Consider the following 20488-nt stretch of genomic DNA (forward strand, 5'->3'; position numbering starts at 1 on the left):
CACAGATCCACAGGAGTTCCAGCAGCAACTCTGGGTCTCAAAGATGAGCAAAGTGATGGAGACAAGAGACAAATTTTACATGGGAGTTCATTTCTTTCTGTCTTGGTGACATTGACTGTGTCCTTTCACCTCATGGGACCTCACTGCCCTCCTCTACAGCAGGGCAGGGCTTTGCCTCCTGTTGGGGCCACTGGCAGGATCTGTGCCCAGGAATCCCCACCAGTAACTGCAGGTTTGGGTGGTGGTTATTTCTGTTTGCACAATGTGCTCAGTGCAAGCGTGTTCCTGCACTGTGGAGGTTCAGTGGGTTGCTTTTCTTGGTGCGAAGTCAGAAGTGGGACCCAGCGGCTCAGTGTGCTGGAGGTATGGGCTGCACAGTCCTGCCTGGAGCACCTCGGGCACCTCTGTGTCTGCTGCCACGCTGAGACACCTGCAGTGATCTCAGCCATGTCAGCTGGAGGCTGAGCTGGAGCAGTAGACTGCTGTGCCCGCCACCTCCCAAGGAGTGCTGGACAGGGCCAGAGAGGATGTACAGGATGTTTGTGCTTCTGCCTGCAAAACAGAACATGTTTTGTTGAAACCATCCTTGTTGTGGTTCAGGACCTGTTCTGCTTTGCGTTCCTGGTGCTGCTCAGCTCATCTGACAAGTGGAACCTCACGTTCTGCTGCAGCTGGCAGGAGAACGGCCTGTGGCCAGATGAGGGATTGTCATCCAGGCAAGGGAGGGGTTGTTTTCTGTTTGAATTTTTATAGCAGAATAAGGCATGCGGTTGCTCTAGAGCGTTTTTACAGCACAAGAAGAACCACCCCCCTCCTGCAGGGACAGCTCTTTAGCTGGGAGGAAGCATTGTGATTTTAGCGCAGGATTTATAGTACCTGCAGTGGCCACAAATTTCCGTCTCTCTAGCTGACAGTTCTCTGAGCAAGTTCCCACCTTAACAGTCTCCTGTCACTTCTTCTCTGTTTCAGCCTGAAGTGGGGTTGTGTGAAGTGGGAGTTTCCTGCCCTCCAAGCAGCCTGTTGTGTGGTGACTGTGGTCTCTGGGAACTCATGACTATTGCACTAAGTGGCGCCTTTGAGTCACAGATGCGTGAATGTCACAGTCCCAGCTCTAAACTGTGATCCCATGGTATCAGCGTTGTGTCAGCTTGTGGGAGTTGAGCTCAGGTCTCCAAGGTCCTTGGCAGCATGTTGGCTGTTGGAGTGTCCTTTCAGAGATGCGGGTGCCCATCGCTGCTCATAGGGTACTCTTTGATCTTTTCCAAGTCTTCCTAGATTGATAGTTCCCAGGTTTCACCTTGGAATGTGGCAACTGCATTATCCTGGGTCCACTTTTACAATGCATGTTGTAGCATAAGGTGACCAGGTTTATTTTATAGGTTTCTGGGTAACCATTAGCTTGTGGACTCAGCATTGCTGTTCCTGTGTGGAGCCTGTTCCAGACAGTATGATTTGTGGACTGACACATGCCAGAGCAGAGATGAATGACTGCAGGTCTTTTCTCTGAGGAATGTCTTACTCCTCAGACACTGTGGCTCTTAGTGATGTACTAAATAAAGAAACAGAGGGGACAAATAATTCTCCCCGCTGTCCTGCTCCATCCCAGACTGTTAATGGCACAGAGGAAAGGGGGCAGATCAGTGTCTGTATGGCTCGAGAGGACTTGGTATTGGCCTGTTTCCACCCTGCTTGGCACCATGTGCTGTACTTGTTCTTTTAATAGACTAGCATCTGATGTGCCTCCTTTGTGGCTCTGATGTGCTGTCTGAAAGCAATGTTTAAGCACAGCATGTAGAAAAATGGGTCCTGGGACAGGATTTGTCCTCTTAATTGCTAGGGAAAGTTCAACCTGTGGTCTCAGGCCAGTCAGGGTATAGATGCTAAAGTGCATTTCCATCAGTGCATGGTCCACAGCACCTGTGTTGGTGTTTCCCAACGTTTCTGGAGTGAGGCTGGCTCCTGTCCCTTTTGTCCTCACTGAGTCCTCTTTCCTCAGCACCTCAGATGTGGGATCCTGGGAGGGCCAGCTGTCACAGATTCTGCTTTACTGCTCCCTCTTTCTCTTCCAGCAGCACCATGGGACCTGTGTGGACAAGGTGATGTTTCAGCTGGGGCCTCCCTTAGGGCTCACGAACCACATCCCAATGTGTCAACCTTGCTGGTCTCCGGTCATGAAATCTGTTTCTTTACAAACCCTGAAAGAACAGCAGAAACACTGAGTGTGTGCATGTGCCCATCCAGGGCTGTTGTAGAAAATTAGGTTGTATGGCAGATGCCCTCTGGGCCACCTTGAGGGGAAGGTAAAATACCTTCCAGTGTCCTTGCTCAGCCTGTCCCTAGAAGGAAACTTTTCCATACTTCTTGTTTGGCAGGCCACTGGGATCATTTCCTACACTGAATGTCATGGACATGTGCACTTGTATTGGACACGCACAGCTGAGATTCAGCGCTCACCGAATGTCATTTTACAGCTGCTTTACTGCCTATGTCAGGAATCAACAATTGTAGTTTAGGATAGTTCTCTCTGGGAATCAATGAATGAACCTGCAGTTCCCCTTTCCTCTGGTCACCCTTTGCACAGGAAGCCAGTCAGCTCCTGGTGTGCTGAGGGAGGGACTTTGAGAGCCACAGCTAGGACAGCAGTGCCAGGTTACAGTAAGGAGATGTGCACTGCCTGTGCTTTGTGGGGAAACTAAACCGGGGGGCTTGTTGGAATGTCCCAGCCCCAATATGAGCTTGGCTGGATGCTGCATACTCAGTGCCTGTTACCTTAAAATGTATTTTACTTGCTTCTTTCCTTGCTGTGAGGGTACGCAGCTGTCAGAGTTTTGCAAAAGCTCTTCAGGCTGTATGAGAAAGAGGGCAGTGAGCAGGAGGGACTGGATGTCAAGGATGTAACAGGATTTTTTGTGTGATTCTTACTATCTCCATGGTCGTCTTCATGATTATTCAGGAAGAAGTTGGTTCAAGTCTATGGTGTTTTGCTCTCCCAGCGCGTTGCATGAGATGCCTCTGTTCCCCATGCTTCCCTTCTCCTGTCAATTTCTGTGGTTACTGGAAACAAGTGAGATTTCCTTACCTTGAGTGAGAGGCTTTCTGTGGCACAGCAGGAGATGGGACATTTTCTTTGTGAGCTCCGGAATGTCCTGGGGCTTTTTTCAGGGAGGTTCCTTTGGGTGTAGTGAGTTTGTGAAGAGAGATTGGCCTCACCGGGAAGATGCTGGCATAGGAAACCGTAGGTTACTTTGCAGTAATATCTTTAGTTTTCAAGGAAGTGGTGGTGGTTTCAGCCTCCCAGAACATGGGCTTCCAGGCTTTGGTTTGGGAGTGCCCTGTGCTCCATTTGCCACCATCAGTGCAGAAGTAGCAGGCTCAGTCATTGTGTGGTGCTGTGAGCGTGGTGGGGGAGTTCCCGATCTGCAGGTGACGGAGATTTCGGGAGGGGGAGCAGACTGGCTGCAGCAGCTCACTGCTCTGCTTGGTGGGAATTTGCTCTGGTCCCGCCTTTTGTGTTTGCAGCGCATTGTGATTGTCTTCAGCTCCTTGCTCCAGCAGCTCTTGGGTGCAGCAGGCTTAGCAGCCCCGGTGGGACGGGTATTGGAGCAAAGGAGGAATGACAATGGGTGCGGTAGACTTGAAGCTGAGGGGGAGAACAAGGACCACTGGAGTTTGGTAGCTGGTGGCTTGGGAGATGTACTGCTTAAAGAAGAGCTGGGGAAAGTTAACTTCAGGAGTGGGTTTGGTGACCTTGGATACAGGCAGAGCAAAGGAGGAGGCTGGAGGTGACCTCTTGTGTGGGAGGGGTTGACGGTTGATTGTGCTTTATTGAGCTGTTCCTGAGGTATTGATGAGGTTCAGCACTAATGGTGCTGAAAGTCCCTGGGTTTATTTCACTGCAGCATTCAGAATTGTGGTGTGATTTGTTCACAGCTACAAACTTTTGAGTGCATGAGATTTACACATGGTGTGGGATTTTTCCTCTAGCAGGAGGGTCTTGGGCAATGATTCACTAAAGTACTTTTTTGCATGGCTCAGAGGTTTAGAGGTCGCTCACTCTGTCTTTTGGCTGGCTTTCAGGGGAGAAAACCTTGGAACAAATTTCCTCTTTTATGCTGGGTTTGAATATCTGTTATCTGTCACTGAGAGAACTTTAAGGGGTTTAACCAGTGAACCCCTGTAGTGAAGATGGGGAAGTTTTGGCAAATGAGAGACTTGTGTTGCCTTCTTTCGTAGGCAGGTTGGTAAGGAAACAGGAATTGGTAGAGGTTTGATTCTTACACCATTAAAACTTACCCCAGCAAAACAGTAGTTATTAGAATTCAATCAATTTTTTTAATCACAGCGTTTAAGACATTTAAATTAATCTGAGTGTAGGTATAGCAGGTTTAATTACTGAGGTTGCTAACGTGGCCAGAGACATTTCTGATTTTGCAACTGTAGAAATAATTGACATATGTGATCAGGCAGGCAGCAGTAAGTGGTGATTGAACCACTGTTCTGCAGCAAAATGCCTATAATGTGTGTAACTCTGTTTTTTTCTGCTTTCCATAACCACCTTCAAGTAGAATGCAAAAAGGAGATCAGTAACTGTGGTGTAGTGGTACAGGGCAGTGGGCTGACAGTGGAACTAAATAGGCCAGTGTGGTTCTTTGCAGACACCTCTGATCTGCAGTGATCCCAGGTGACCTGCTGTCCTGAAACTCTTGGTTCTGTGCTCTCATGCAGGGCAGTGGTTGAGGCCGTGCACCGGCTGGATCTCATCCTTGGCAATAAGGCAGCTTATCAGGACGTGTTCAAGCCAGAGAACATCAGCTTGAGGAACAAGTAAGTTGGGCAGTGTGCTTGTGTTTTGTATTTGGCTGGGGAAAATCTGTGTGAAGCAACACATGGAGCTGTTGAATCTGCAGTTTTAATGCTTATTTGGTTTGTAGTGTGCCTGTTGACCTGGGATCCTTCCAGGTTTTGGAAGCAGAGGCTGGATTTCAGACCTGTGTTTGAGCAGCACAGTCCATGGCTGGAGGCTTTCCTGGGTGCCATTGATACAAATAAATTGTCTTTGTGTTGGCCAATTCCTTCCTTGTAATAAAAACTGTGGGGCAGAAATTTCTTACACGTGTCTAAAATCTTCTATCACTTTTAGGGGTTGCTGAGCAAGGAGGATTATTCTTAATCATTTTTTAAGCTGTCAAGCCAATTCTTGTCATTACTGCACTTCAGGAAGACACTGATGGCCATCTGAGTCCGGTGGGCACTGGTTTTAAGTATATGGCTTTTCCAGGTGCTCTTGTGTGGGAGTGATCCAGGCTGTACCATCACCAGATGGCCTGGCTGAGCCATTGTAGTGGATTGGGGTTTTCCTCTTCCGTGCTTCTATAGTGGCAGCTATGTTTGAGGCTGCAGCAGCTCACTGAGAATGCTCTGCTCTCTGTCCCAGGCTGCGGGAGCTGTGTGTGAAGCTGATGTTCCTGCATCCAGTGGATTATGGAAGAAAAGCAGAAGAACTGCTCTGGAGAAAGGTGTACTATGAAGTTATTCAGCTCATTAAAACAAATAAAAAGGCAGGTATCTATGGCTCTGGCATGAGGAGGTCTCTGGCTGTGCAGTGGATGAGGTGAAGTTTACAGCTTCATTTGCTTGGAGAAGCTGTGATCTGAGCCCAGGGTGGGAAGCTGGGCACTCTCAAATTCCTATGGAGCTGTCCTATGTGTCTGGCAGTAGGCAGGTAAGCACTAACATGCTGTTGAGAGACCTGCCACTGCAGAAGGCATTTCAACAGAATTTGCTTATTTTTTGTGTTCCCCTCTTCATAAGATAGATCTCTCCAGGTAGAGCAATAGTTTTAAGAAGCTTTGTCAGTGCTAATTGTTTTTACAAGAGTTGATCACTGGAGGGTCCTCAGTGCTCTCTGATGCTATGAGCCCTGCTGGCTTTCCAGGGGTCTGGGTGCATTTAAGGTGCTCTAACTGGATACTTCGATTTTATTTATTTGTTTTTGCAAGTATTCCTCCCCGATGTTGACCCTTGGTAAATACCACTAGAGGGAACACTGTTGAGCAGGAGCAGGTACAGAGCTGTGCAAAACCAGTTCCAGCTGAGCTACCACTGTCTTGCTTCACTCTCAGTGCAGCTTGGGTGCCCAGCCTAAGCCGCGCTCCGGACTGCGTTAACGTGCTCCTTTTCCTTCTCCCAGCACATCCACAGCCGCAGCACCCTGGAGTGCGCATACCGGACTCACTTGGTGGCTGGCATAGGATTTTACCAGCATCTTCTGCTCTACATCCAGTCTCATTATCAGCTGGAGTTGCAGTGCTGCATCGACTGGACACATGTGACGGACCCTCTCATAGGTTTGTGCTCAAGGTGTTTGGCTCATGGGCAAGGCTGAATCCCACACAGGTGATATCCCCTTGCAGTAATCCATCTTTGTTTCAGCATTCAAAGGAATTTTTTTTCCCTGATTAGCAAGGTCTCTGTTTAGAAAAGACTGTCCTGCTCTCTTTTCCGTGGCACTTTTTTTTTTTATATAATACTAAATTAAGGAAGAAAGAAGGGTTTCTAACAGGAAAAAAACAGTCTGAGAAAGTTCTTTAGTAAAATTGTCTGGTGATGGCAGATTTTTATGGAAAATTGAAGAGCATTGCTGGCTGTATAGAATGTTGTTAAAAGCTTAGTTAAAGCAGACAAACAGGGGAATAGATTCTTGAAATCAACAGATTTCTGTCAGTACATCCTATTCACTATATGTAAGACACTGTTCCTCCTCTTGGTGCCTCTTCTGTCTGTGCTATCTTCACTGTGTGGCTTTGAAACAGCTATTGAATCTTGGACTGAGAACACAGGAAGGCCCTGTAGCTCATGTTAGCTGGCCCATGTGACCTCTGTGTGCCCTTAGGTGCAGGGAAGTCTGAGGTATTGTACCTGTTAGGGAAGGAAGAATAAGAGTATGTACAGTCCTGAAACAGCCCAAGACAGCCTGTGCATTCACATCCTCTATTATCTTGTAATGGTCTGTTCTCATTTGCCTAGGGTTGTACTCAGTGGCCTCAGGGTACGTGTTTCTGTTGTGGGGGGTTTCCAGGTGAGAAATGAAGCCTCTGTTTTGTGAACTGTATTAGCAAGGGTTTAACTGATGTGCTTAAAGCTGGCAGGGGGCAGGATGGCAGCACCTGGCTAAGGGAAGTTAGTGTGTCTTTAGCAAAAGAAGGTTTTACTTTCTGGGATCCTACTCTTGGTTCTGGGAGATGATGGCATCACTCTTGGCTTCAAAGTGTTGGTTTAAAAGGCTGATGTTCTTGGCAACTGTTGGTTTTGAAATGTATCTCAGTACTGCAGAATTAATAAATCCTCAATATGCATGTTCCCTTGTGGGTTTATACCCTGAGGGGTGATTGCATATGAAAGGCTCCCCTTGTTCAGGTTTCTTGGTGTGTTTGGGCTCTTCAGTTAGAAGGATGCTGCAGGTGAGCACGTAACTGGAGAGCAGAGATGAACTTTTGCCTATCCGGGAAAGATGGATCTGAAAGGATCCCATATAAACCACGGATTGGGTTTGATGGTTATATGGATGGTTGATGGTTATATGGATGGGAGCGAGAGTAGACAGAGCAAAAAAGGGAGTGTGAGTCCAGCGGTGTATGTGGACACGTATTTAAGGCTGTGTATTTGTACAATGTGACTTGTACAACACCTGTTGGGAAGTGGGAACAGCTCCTTACTGGTCACTGCAGCCTCCAGATTTCATGTCTACCCTTTTAGCCTCAGCCAGAAGGGAAGCAGAGCGCAGACTGGATCGGTCTTCAAAATCTTCTTTGGGATTCCTGCTTGAGGGAACTTTCTCCTCTAGAAGGTGTGAGTCCTTGGCAGCAGGAAGACTGAAGCCAGGCTGAATCCGTGACGCTGGGGACCCAGCGGCAGCGGGCGCTCTCCGGAGGGGAAGTGCAGACGCAGCAGCCTTTGCCTCCTGATCTCTGGCTGAACTGTGGCCCTGCTGGCTGAGGGGGAGGTGGGATGTGCTCTTTACAGGAACTCAGTCATGTTTGATGACTTTGGTTAGTTCAGATCAGCTGGCTACAGTCCTCCGCTGTTGCTTTTGACACTTTCCACTGCCTGAACAGCTCTTTTTTTATAAGTTTAGTATAGAATAGACAAGACTATTTCAGTTGGAAGGGACCTATGATTGTCCAGTCCAACTGCCTGAATGACTCAGGGCTGACCAGGAGTTAAAATATGTTGTCAAGGGCATATTCCAAATGCCTCTTAAACACTGATAGGTCTGGGGCATTGACCAGCTTTCTAGGAAACCCATTCCAGGGTGTGACCACCCTCTGGTAAAGAGAGGCTTCCTCATCTCCAATATAAACCTCCTTTGATGCATCTTTGAACCATTTCCATGTGCCCTATCACTGGATGCCGAAGAGAAGAGACTGGCACCTTCCCCTCCTCAGGAAGCTGCAGAGAACAATGAGGTATCCCTCAGCCTCCTCTTCTCCAACTTAGACAAGCCTGAAGTCTGTGGCCTCTCTTCCCAGGTTGTGCCTTCCAGCCCTGTCACCAGCTCAGTTGCCCTTCTGAACCCACTGCAAAAGGCACTGTTGTCCAGAGGCAGTTCTCCCTAACTGGCTCCAGCTGTCCTGCCTACAGCGCAGATTTCTGTCCTAGTTTTGCTTACCTTACCTTCTTCCCTTTTTGGTTGGTCAGTCCTGAGTCTGCATCTTGGTCCTGAGACAATGAGTTTGTTTCCATCTTGAGTGTTGGAGAGGGTCTGTCCCCATTGTGTGCTGCTGCCCAGTGCCAGTGCTCAGAGTTTGTTCTGGTTTCCAGGGATGTGTGCCTGCTCCCATCCAAAGGCCTCATTAGCCATGCTGATGTGAAAACAGCCTTATTACTTGTGTTCAGTGCTAATGTGAGCACACGATCACACAGACAGGAATTGGCCTTTGTCCTCTCATCTGAGGGCAGATGGAGCCAGGTCTCTGTGGCAGACCTTGTAGACAAGGTGACAGTCATTTATTTCAGTGCCTGTTGGTGGTGCGGTGACACGCACTGCCCCCATCACCAGGGAGTCCAAGGGGACTGAGTGAACAGCAGAGTCTCTAAGTATTTTTCTGCATTTATTTTCCACATTTTGACAAGAGTGACCCAGTGCTGCTCTACAAGATGGCACAGCTGGCAGTGGGGTCTGACCGTGTGGGATTTGATTTGGGTGTCTTGGGCAGCGGCATGGGCAGCTTCTGTGTCTTCCCAGCAGCCTCCACCCAGTGCTCTTAAGTGATTCTGTGTTTGCTCATAGGCTGCAAGAAACCCGTGTCTGCGTCAGAGAAGGAGATGGAGTGGGCACAGATGGCATGTCACCGATGTCTGGTTTATCTGGGAGATCTAGGTAAGGACAGCATTGCCTCTCAGGGCAGCCTTTAAAGTGGGAAAAAGATGGTGCTTGTGCCATGTGAGGCTGTTGCTGTTGGGCACCAGCCAAGGTTACTTGCAGGTTCTGTTTCCCTCTGACATCTTTGTCACAGACTGGGATAAGCTGAAATCCTCATGGCTGAACTGCTACAAGTTGCAGGAGCTTTGTATTTGGGCAGGTGGGTGAGGAGTTTGCTGCTGCTAAGCAGCTGTAGCCATGGCTGTGAAAGAGTGGAAGTCTTTGCTTTTATTTATGTTGTTTCAACAGCGTGAAGGATCAAAGAGAGTTCAGTTCAGATTGCACAGTTGTGACTTGCCTTACAAAGCCACTGCCATCAGCACCGTGGGACTGAAAATCAGATTTAGGCAATATTGTATATCAGTCCAGAGTTTTGCCACTGCAAAGCCCCGGGTTCTTTGTCATTATGCTTGGCTGTGTGTCATCCTTTTTATAAGCAGGCATGACTGTCCCACAGTCACGACCTCCTGAAGCGTGTGGAAAGTGTGTCAGCTTCTTGATTGTGAACATGTGGGAGTAAAGGCAGGGAGAAAACGTGGCTGTGTGGAGAGCAGCTCTTGGAACTGCGGCGCAGGTACATGTGTCTGATGCTGCAGCCTCCAAGCTGGTGAAAGCTGTTTGGTATTAGTGTTTCATATGAATCAGCCTAAAAATGGCATTGCAAATAAATGTCTTGTGGGGGTAGTAGGAATGACTTACCTGAGCGGTGGGAGAGAAGTGTGCTTACCTTTTCACAGTGCTGTCACCTAAGGTTTCCAAAATGCCTACATTTGTCAAAAAAAAAAAAAAAAAAGAGACAATAAATGAATAAAGTCCAGTCTAGACACAGTCAGGTACTTTATTAAGTCAGCTGACTTGATTTAGGCTTTACACCCTGCTGTACTAGAATATAGTCTGAGGTACAGGAAAATGGAGCACAGCTCTGAGTTACTTCAAGGATGGATGAATCAGCACTTAACACATAGATCAGAAGAACATCTTCCTTTTGTTCATGTGATGCTGCAAGTGTGGTGGGCTCTGCCCTTGGCTGGAAGGGCAGGAGTTGTGGTGTGTGGTGTGAGCAGGTGAAAGAAGAGTGTTTCATACAGGCCTGTCAAACCCTGTGTGTTGCAGTGTTTGCCAAGAGCAGTTCTTTGGTGGATTTGTTGACTTGGCCAGTATTTCAAGTTTTGTGGTATTTTTAATCTGTAGGGAAACTGCTGCTCTGCAGCAGATGCTGCCTTTGGGTTTCTGATGCATGGTGTGTGGTTTCCTTTCAGCTCGCTATCAGAATGAGCTGGCAGGTGTGGACACGGAGCTGCTGGCTGAGCGATTTTACTATCAAGCCCTTTCTGTTGCACCACAAATTGGTGAGTGACTTACCATGAATTTATAGTTGTTAAAATCATGTTGCTGCAACGTAAAAACAATGTAGTACTACACTGGTTAGGTTTATATCCTGCAGCTGAGAGAGGACTGGTTTTATCCTCTGGTTAAAGTTGCTTCCTTTGAGAACTTCTCTTGCTGGCAAGCTGAACAGAGGAGTTAAAGCCAGGGTGCTCTTTGCCAGTGACCTCACCGTACTCATCAGAGAAACTCAGACTTCCCTGACTGCGGTGATGATGTACCTGTGGGCTAAGGGCAGATCCAGCTCTCCATTGCCAGGAGCAGAGCATTATTGGTCACCTTCCCCTTTTACCCTGAAAAAAAAATCTCATGTGCTGCTTCCTCCTTCAGAAGTGCCTCCTTCTGGGAACACATCGGTGCCAGAGTAGAGGGCCTGTCACACCTTAGAGTGTGCGATTCCAGCCACGTGTTCTCTACACGCTGTCTTTGCAGAGTTCTCACTGAACTGTTTGAGAGGCTGTTCCCAAATAAAAGTGGCAAAAGTTTCTGCACCACAGGAGCTGGAACAGAGCTTTCAGATGTTGATGATGTCTATGTCAAGGAATATGGAGTCAAGGCCACAGCACTGTTAATGCAGAGGAGGAGGCATTGTTTGCTCTTCTCTCTTACATAGATAACTGGCACAAGGTGGGGAGGATCTAAAAGCTCTGTAAAACAGAAAACAAACCCTGGATAGTGGAAAGATTGAGTAGTCCAGGTCTTTGTACTGCAGCTTTGCTACTCTTTGTGTCTCCTGGCTTCCCTCCTGTGTGGAAATGTAGTGAAAGGGAAAGGATCCGCTTTCTAGCCAGGGCCACTGGAGAATTCCGAGTGAAATCCATTGCCCCTCTCCTTCCTGACAGGAATGCCCTTCAACCAACTGGGGACGTTGGCAGGGAGCAAATACTACAATGTGGAAGCGACCTACTGCTACTTACGCTGGTGAGTTCCTGTGGATCTGGGTGTCCCAGGCAGGGCAGCCCCACGCACTGCTGCTGTGGGTGCCAGATCCTCTTCTTACTTTGAGCTTGGCACTGTTTTCAGCAAATGAATTTTAGAGGAAGGGAAAGAGATGAGTTTGGTTTGCCCTTGAGCAGGGCTGGTGGTAATGAGAGCAAGCCTCGGTCAAACCAAAGCATTGTGCTGGTTACTAATCACCTGTGCAGGGCTGCACCCAGAGGGCTTTGCCCAAGCCCCTTGTGTGAGCTGGAGAGCCAGGCTGGAAGCAGGGTGGAGGTGCTAAGGGAGGCACCCTGTGGCGTGAGCTGGGTGGAATTCCTGGCTTAAAAACGCTGATTTGAGAAGATGTGTAAGCAGGGCAGGTGCAAGCTGTGAAGCAGCTGAAGTGCAGTTTGTAGCCATCGGTGGGAGTTAAGTTGCCCAGCATGTTCAGACAGCAGCACTGGGTACCTGTCCTCATGCCTCGATGCCTGAATAACTCACTAGTGAGTTAAAGCCATAAAATATGAGCAGCCTTATGGCAAAGTAACTTTCACTGTGGCCTGTTTTGGTGCTTTAGCATCCAGTCTGAAGTGTCCTTCGAAGGTGCCTATGGGAACCTGAAGCGGCTATATGACAAAGCAGCCAAGATGTATCATCAGCTGAAGAAATGTGAAAGCAGGAAGTTGTCTCCAAGCAAGAAAAGGTAAGAAGGGAAAGAAAAGGAGAGGTGCAGGCTGAGAGTTTGCAGTGCCACTAGTGTATCCTCTGGGTTGAGAGTAGTGTCTTTGTGGGAAGTGGAGCTGGTAGATGGGCCATTCAGCACGGTGACTGTTCCCAGAATTTTGAGAGCCCCACTCTAGACCCCATTCTTGCTCTCTTGGGTCATAATTTCAGGAGAAAAGCTAAATGCTGGCCGGGTGTAGAGGTTGCATTGAGAGATTTTCTCACTCTCCCCTGGAGTTGGGGACTGTTCATGAGGGTTGGGGCATATTGGTGAAAGTTGGCAGTGTATAAACTGTCTTCTTTCTCTCCAGTTTCATCAGAATGGACTTTTCAGTTGAGACCTGATTTACCTGTTAATAGAGCTCTGTCAGCCCAGCCCATCTCTGTGATGGGGCACCTGCTTTACAGTGTTTTCTCCTCCATCTTTTTAGAGGAAAAGACATTAAGAGGTTGCTGGTGAGCTTCATGTACCTGCAGAGTCTTTTGCAGCCAAAGAGCAGGTAAGCTTATGGTAGATTGTATCTTCTATTGATAACTCACAGTAGCCGGCCCTTGGAATTGGAAGGGATGGTTTCCTGTAGGATAACAGTGCCTGTGCTGAGGCTTTCTGCCAGAAGGCCCAAGACTTTGGACTATCTGTGCATGGAGCATGAAGTAGATTGTGTTTCCAGGGGAGGCTGAAACACCAAAGGGTTAAATACTTTGTGACTTGTCTAAATCAAGCCAGCCTGAGTGAGTGTTGAGCTCCTGAGCCTTGCAGCTGTCTCTGTGCTGTACTGTGCCTTTGGTGTTTGCTTACCCGATGCAGTCATCAGATGCTTTTTCCTGGCAAGCCCTGTGTTCAGGCTGATGGGACAGCAAAGAGTTGCCATCCACACGTGTGTGGGGCTGTTCACTGCACTTGGAAGTCTGTAACCAAACACCTTGTTCACAGAAACACCAAAACCTGGTTGTGTTAGAATAAATGGGAGGCTTTGTATAGCTCTGTGATTTTGGGCTTTTGGATTTTTTTATTGGATTTTCTCTGTCTCTGCTGGGGAGGTTTTCAGGTGATTTTAAATAAACCTCTTACTGCTTGAACAGGTGTTTTAAATTGCTTAGATAACAGGCTGCAGTTAAATTCATCATGGAATGGTTTAGGTTGGAAGGGACCTTCTGGGGCTCCAGTACTTCCCCAAAGTAGTGTCACTGTGAAGGTAGATGCAGATGTGAAGTCAGATGAGCTTGCTCAGAGCCTCATCACACTGAATTTTGACTGGATCCAAGGACAGAAATCCCACACCTTTCTGGTCCCCTTTCCAGTGTTTGACCACCTTTACCATAGAATTTTTTTCTCCTTTCATCTAGTCTCATTTTTCTTTTCTGTAGTGTGTACCCATAATTTCTCTTCCTTTTGCTCTGCACCCCTAAGGAGAGTCTTACTCAGTCCTCTGTAATCACCCGTTTGGCATCTGGAAACGGAAGACACCCCTCATGCCTTCTGTCCTTCAGGCTGAACAAATTCTTTGCCTCTTCTCATACATCATGTTCTCTGTTCCTCTGCTGGGCTAAGTCCAGTTTGTGAGTGTGTTTTTGTTTGGTGGGGTTTTTTTTGTCCTGGGGACCCCAAGACTGGATATAGTGCTCCAGATGCCACCTTGTGAGTGCTAAATGGAGAGGGAGAACATGTCCTCAACTTGCTGGCTCTGCCCTTGCTCATGCAGCGCAGTATGGGATTGGCTTTCCAATCCTGCCTTATACTGAGGTGGAACTACAAGGCTCCTCTAATATCCACTCAACAAGTATTTAGCACATAAGAAATTTGGGAATTACTTCAATTTCCTAAGCACACTTTCCCCTGAAAAGGCTTTGCTGGAAGTTTCACAGACAGGACTGTTTTGTAACTAGGAGGCTCCCACAGCCCATGGGATTGATCTCATGGATGCTTCATTTGAAGCACTGAATAGCTGTGGAGGATTTTGGAATATTCTTACAGGGCTGCTGGAGAGATGTGGGAGGAGGAAAGGCTGAGTCCCATGTGTGTGGCAGTGTAATACTTTCTACTGAGCAGTGCATCTAGAACTTTTGCTCCCTTTAGCATTTAAGTGCCTTGTGTATCTTAATGGCCACTGATGAGCTCCCAGGGGAAAATTCATCTGGTTTTTGGTGGCCCATCTCGAGGTATTATTTGTCTTTAGTTTAGCAGCTTTAAAGAGGAAAACATAATCTAATTAATGTCACTTGCTTCCTGTAGCTGCAGTATATCCCCTGATGCTTCATCCCGCCTAGTGCTAAAGGACAGCCTAACTGCCAGTTTTGGTTCAGTTTCTGGGCAGACTTGCCACGAGCATGAATCTTAATAATTCTTATTTATTTTTCACTCTTTTTAAGCTCTTTGGATTCTGAGCTGACGTCTCTCTGCCAATCTGTGCTGGAGGATTTCAACCTGTGCTTGTTCTACCTGCCCTCTCCTCCTAACCCGAGCTCAACTAGTGAAGATGAAGAAGAGTATGAGAGTGGCTACTCCTTCCTTCCTGATCTCCTGATCTTTCGCATGGTGATCATCTGCCTTATGAGTGTTCACAGTCTCAAGAGGGCAGGTAACCAGTGCTTTGTTTGGAAATCTTGTGAACATCCAGCAGCACAGCTAGGCTGGAGATGCTGTCTGAACGTTGCTGTTGGAGATGCTGTCTGTTCACGTTGCGGTAAGGTGCTCACCTCCTCTGTCTCACTGTGCTGTCTGGTTGCAGGTTCCAAGCAGTACAGTGCAGCCATTGCCTTCACGCTGGCCCTCTTCTCTCACCTGATAAATCACGTCAATATTCGCCTCCAGGCTGAGCTAGAAGAAGGGGAAAATCCTGTCCCAGCCTTTCAGAGTGATGGCACAGGTAAGAGAGCAGAGACAGCAGCACCTGGGTCTCACAGGTTGCCTGCCTATAGTGCTGTATTTCCCCTTTCTCCCCTTTCTCCCCTGGGCATGAGTTTTGTAGTGCAGAGGTATACTGATCTTTCACTGCTGGTCTGGAATCCCCAAAGATGGGTGATGTGCTGAGTCGTCTCCACTTAGATGTTCTTTCTGAGTGTCTGAATCACCACAGGATGGACAGGTTGCTTTCCTTATAAGGAGTTTCCTTTCTGTATCCCATGGCAGCTCATTCATCATCTGTTTACCCCAGTCTGAGACCTTATTCTCTGGCTCTGTTTGCTGTTGTTTACTGGCTGCTTTCCTCCTCCATTGAGGAGATGATCTCGGGTAAAACACCTGGGCTGGGGGAGGCAGAAGGGGGCTGAGTGGGGCTGAAGGAGACAGGCCCTCTCAGCATACCTCAATTCTGCTCAGGCAAGGGTGGCTCTTGAATTGCTGGGGAGAGAAGCAATTAATCGTTATATTAGCATTATAATGATGCAAGCCCATCATTATTGAGCAGAGAATAAAACTGCTAAACCTTTCCCCTGCATACAGTCAATTTGCAATACTTCACTGAATGCAGGGTGAGGGAGTTTCTGGTAAAAGCAACAATGAATGACCCCTCCTCTGCAGGTTCTGAAGCTGTCAGGGTGATCCAGGGCTGCTAGAAAGGTTCTGAGCGTGTTGGTTAAGAAAAGGATTGGGTCAGGTCAGTGTGGTTACAGAGCACATGTCCCTGCCCTGCTTGGTAGGTGACTCAGCTCTTTGACTGTAGAAAGCTGGGGAGGAGAGTTAGAATTCAGCTGTGGTTTATGCTGGTTTAGCAGCATGCAGCCCTGAGGCTGCCTGGTAACAGAGTAGCCCAGTTCGGGCAGGAGGAGTCTCGGCTTCCCAGGGCTTCCTGGGTGCTTTTAGAAAGTGAGTCCTTCTTCTGGGGTTGCTTATTCTGCAGTGGAAGACGCTGATGGAAGTGATGGTTGAAGTTTGCAGCCCTGGTTCCCTGGGCCCAGGGCTGGCAAGCAGCAGCCTGTGGAACACGCTGTAACTTGAACTTATATTCTCCCTGTAAATGCAGATGACCAGGAGCCACGAGAGCCTGTGAACTCAGTTGAGAAGGAAGCTGAAGCTGAGTTGGCCAATCATCAGCCCAGCGAGGAACAGCGGAAGAACGACTGCAAGAAAAGCAAAAAATATTCTCGTCTCTCCTGTCTACGCCGCCGCCGCCACCCCCAGAAGGTGGATGAGAGCGACCTGAGTGAGGGCTTTGACTCTGACTCCAGCCAGGGCTCCATCAAGGGCAGTGATGGCTCAGAGAGTGGTTCAGAGAAGAGTGATGAGGAAGCAGAAGCTGCTTTTGATGTGGAGACAGACTCCGACATGAACAGCCAAGAGTCTCGGTCTGACTTGGAGGACATGGAGGATGAACCGGGTGAGGAGGGAAGCAGCCAAGGCAAAAGTGGGCCCAAAGAGGCCTTAAAAAACTGTGTAGATGGCAGTGGGCTGGGGGACTCCAAGAGCCCAAGCATCTCTAAGATTGAGGCTGTGGATCCAGCAGTCAATGGGCCGGCTTCCCTGAGCACTAATGATGCAAGCATAGCCAGTAATCTCCAGGCCATGTCCACCCAGCTGTTCCAGACCAAACGGTGCTTTCGCTTGGCTCCCACGTTCAGCAACATCCTCTTGAAACCCAACAGTGAACCACCTGCCTTGAAGGACGGGATAGAGAGCAAGCCATGTGTCAATGGAGATCTGGAGAAGCCCAGCTTGGCAGAGCAAGGTAAGGGCTGTGTTATTGCAATTTTGTGTAGAAAACTGCAAATTATAGCAGTCTGTTTACTAATTCACCATTTCCCATGGTGCAAGGTTTCCTTCGGCCAGGTTTGGAGGAGCAGGTTGACCAAGTAGTGAGCAGGCCTTGGGTTGGACATTTCCTGATGGAGGAGCTTTATTTTTACTGCCCAGCATGTGGGAATATATGCACTGAGCAAAGGAAACACCTTTGGCCAACCAGGGTTACCAGAACTACTGCTCTGCAGACTAAGTGCCAAACAGCTCTGATAATCACAGGCTCACAGGCTGGTTTGTTTGGAAGGGACTTTAAAGCCCATGTCATTTCATCCCCTTTCCACTAGACCAGGTTGCACCAAACTACATCCAACCTGGCCTTGAACACTTCCAGAGATGGAACAGCCACAGCTTCTCTTGGCAACCTGTGCCAGAGCTTCACCACCCTCACAGAGAACAATTTCTTCCTAATACCACATCTGAATTTACCTTTCTGCAGTTTACCTTCCTCCCCTTGTCTTGTCCGGGACCTTGTCAAAGTTCCTCACCAGCTCTCTTGGAGCCCCCTTAGGCAATGGAAGGAGCTCTAAGATCTCCCTGAAGCCTTTACTTCTCTAAGCTGAGCACCCCCAGCTCTCCCAGCCTGTCTCCAGAGCAGAGGGGCTGCAGCCCCTGGATCATCTCCGTGGCCTCCTCTGGACTCACTTCAGGAGCTCCACATCCTTCCTGTGCTGGGCCCCCAGAGCTGGAGGCAGCTCTGCAGGGGGGTCTCAGCAGAGCAGAGGGGCAGAATCCCCCCCCTTCACATGCTGCCCATGCTGCTGGGGGGGTGCCCAGGACAGTTTTGGCTTTCTGGGCCCCCAGTGCATGTTGCCACGGCATGCTGAGCTTCTTGTCAACCCATTCCCCCCCAGTTCTTCCCAGGGCTGCTCTCCATCCATTCTCCCCCAGCCTGTGTTTGTGCTTGGAGTTGCCCCGACACAGGTACAGCATTTCTCCTTGCCCTTGCTGTTCCTTCTGGGGTTAGCAGAGATCCACCTTTCCGGCCTGTCCAAGTTCCTCTGGTGCCATCCCTTCCCTCCAGTGTGTGATCCCACCACACAACTCAGTGTTGTCACAAACTGGCTGAGGGTGCACTTGATCTCACTGTCTGACACCAACAAAGATGTTAAAATGTTAAACTCGTGAGGACTCCCCTCGTCACTGCTCTCCGCTTGGACATTGAACTGTTGGCTGCAGCTCTTTAACTATGACTGTCCAGCCAAGTTGTTGTCCACTAAGTGGTCCATCCATCAAATCTGTGTCTCTCCAGTTTAGAGACAAGGATGTTGTGGGGAACAGTGTCAAATGCTCTGCACAAACCCAGGTAGATGAGGTCAGTTGCTCTTCCCTCATCCTCCACTGCTATAACCCCATCGTAGAAGGCCAATAAATTTTTCACTATGCCACAATTTGGCATAGTGAAGCCATGTTGGCTCCAGAGGACAATTCCAGCAGGTATTCAAGATTGCATCTTCCCTTTTCCCCTGTGAAATATCTAATCAGACACTTACTATTGCTTCTGGTGACAGACAGGGCAGATGGAGGACAGGAAGTTCTCCATGAGATGACAGATTATCAACCCAAAGCCCATGTAGAAGTTTGTGTGGAAGATGTAACCCAGGTGTGTGTGAGAGGCGTTGAGGGCCTCCCTGTGACCCCTCGAATGTGCCTCACTGAGTGTTCCATGCTGAACCCCTGGGAGAAGCACAGCAGGTGGAGCTACCATGTCTCCATTACCACTCAACTTATACAACTGAGTGATGTTCTGGGCAAAAACAGCTGGAAATGGGGATCTGATGTGCTACAGGGAGTTGTTTGTGTTTCACATAAAACTACATGGGCCTGTTCAGTCTTGTCATTCCTCCCGGCTTCCCTGGAGCAAGGAAACATTCTGCATCCTGCTGCCAAATCCAGCTGGCCTACAGCACTGGCAAGATTCAGGCTTTGCTTGGGCCAGGATTTGAAGGCACAGTATTAAATCATGTTAGTGTTGACTGGCTCCCGGCACTGCTCCATGGCCACATGAAAGAGATGGGGGGTAAAGGAAGAAACAAATGAGTTTTGGTCTGTTTAACCCTTTCCCTCAGTGGTTATCTAGCTGTTGCAGCTCCAGGAATGTGTGGCCACAATACCTTTACAGGTGTAGAAAATGAGAGGTGGAATGAGTTCACTGTGTGCTTTTTAGCTTCGAGCTCTCCTCATCTGTGCTGTATCCAAACTGCTTTTTCATGGTGCTGTCAGGGGTGAGTTCTGAATAAATCACTTCCTTCCTTGTGATTCCGGGGGTTTATGGAATGCCCATGGCTGTGCTAACAGGAAACAATGGCAGCACTTGAAATAATGGGCTGTAGCAAAACGTGTCATTGATTCCCACCTTGACCTCAGGTCACTCGTGTCACATGTGATTCCATTGGCAACGGCTTTGAGATCCTCAGGTCCGGAGAATTAGAAGAGTGCAAAGAATATGTTCAATATTTAAAATTCTCTGGGCTCTGACTCATAGGACAGCCCTGCCATTTCCTTCTCTTGCCTGGCTCAAAGCTGGGAGCGTGTTGGCCTCATGGCTGTGTTTTGTGCAGGAACTGCTCTGGTCCTTGTGCTGGCATGTGCTGCCCCACTCTGTCAGTGAGCCTCCTGGAGGCTGCTGCAGAGGTTAGACAATGGTCAGACCTTCACAGGGAGATTTTAACCCTCTTCTCCCGAGGAAGAAGGAAATGTGGGAGTGATACACTCTAGTAACAGCACAGGGGACAGGGATTGGTTTTGTGAGGATGTGTGGAGGCACCACGTATTTCAACTCAGCTATTACCAGCCCAGTGTTGTTCTGACACCAGCAGTGCTTGGCATCTCGGGGGGTTTAACAGCTGCCATCATGTGCTTGCCTTTGTTTTCCAGATGATGTGTCTGACTCCGAAGAAAGCATTTCAAGTAACAGATCCTGCAGAAATGAGCGATCCCTTCAGGAGAAGTTGGAGATTGTGACCAATGAAGGGCTGCTGCTTACTGTCAAGGTGTTCCTGGACTGGCTGAGGACAAACACGGACCTCATCATCATGTGTGCTCAGGTGGGGATGGTGTCGGGGCTCTCTACAAGGTTGTGTCTGGTCAGCTTCCCTGGGCTGGTGGCAGCCATGGCCCCAGTCCTGGGCGGAGGGTGATATTACATCCCCCACCAGCTGAATTAAACTAATCTGCACCTAAGAAGGATAGTGACGTTTGCCCTTCATAAAGCATTCTGAGGGCTGCTGGAGATGCTGGAAGGCCTGAGCAGCCTGGTTGTTGTATACGTCTGTCTTGACATTTTCTGTGGCCTTTTGTGTTCT

General features: G+C 48.6%; 1 protein-coding gene across 1 annotated transcript in view; it reads left to right on the forward strand.

Moving 5' to 3' along the window:
- The window catches only part of SMG5 (SMG5 nonsense mediated mRNA decay factor), a 30968-nt gene that overhangs the window by 1453 nt on the left and 9027 nt on the right, over window positions 1-20488 (forward strand). Inside the window, exons 2-13 of the mRNA XM_048288783.1 lie at window positions 4726-4824; window positions 5435-5558; window positions 6191-6347; window positions 9290-9379; window positions 10681-10770; window positions 11650-11728; window positions 12306-12431; window positions 12883-12951; window positions 14822-15030; window positions 15181-15318; window positions 16414-17115; window positions 20061-20230. Of these exons, the coding sequence (XP_048144740.1) occupies window positions 4726-4824; window positions 5435-5558; window positions 6191-6347; window positions 9290-9379; window positions 10681-10770; window positions 11650-11728; window positions 12306-12431; window positions 12883-12951; window positions 14822-15030; window positions 15181-15318; window positions 16414-17115; window positions 20061-20230 (2053 nt within the window). The remainder of the gene's footprint in view (window positions 1-4725; window positions 4825-5434; window positions 5559-6190; window positions 6348-9289; window positions 9380-10680; window positions 10771-11649; window positions 11729-12305; window positions 12432-12882; window positions 12952-14821; window positions 15031-15180; window positions 15319-16413; window positions 17116-20060; window positions 20231-20488) is intronic.

The sequence above is a fragment of the Corvus hawaiiensis genome, chromosome 29, assembly GCF_020740725.1.
Source record: "Corvus hawaiiensis isolate bCorHaw1 chromosome 29, bCorHaw1.pri.cur, whole genome shotgun sequence".
Classification (NCBI taxonomy): Eukaryota; Metazoa; Chordata; class Aves; order Passeriformes; family Corvidae; genus Corvus; species Corvus hawaiiensis.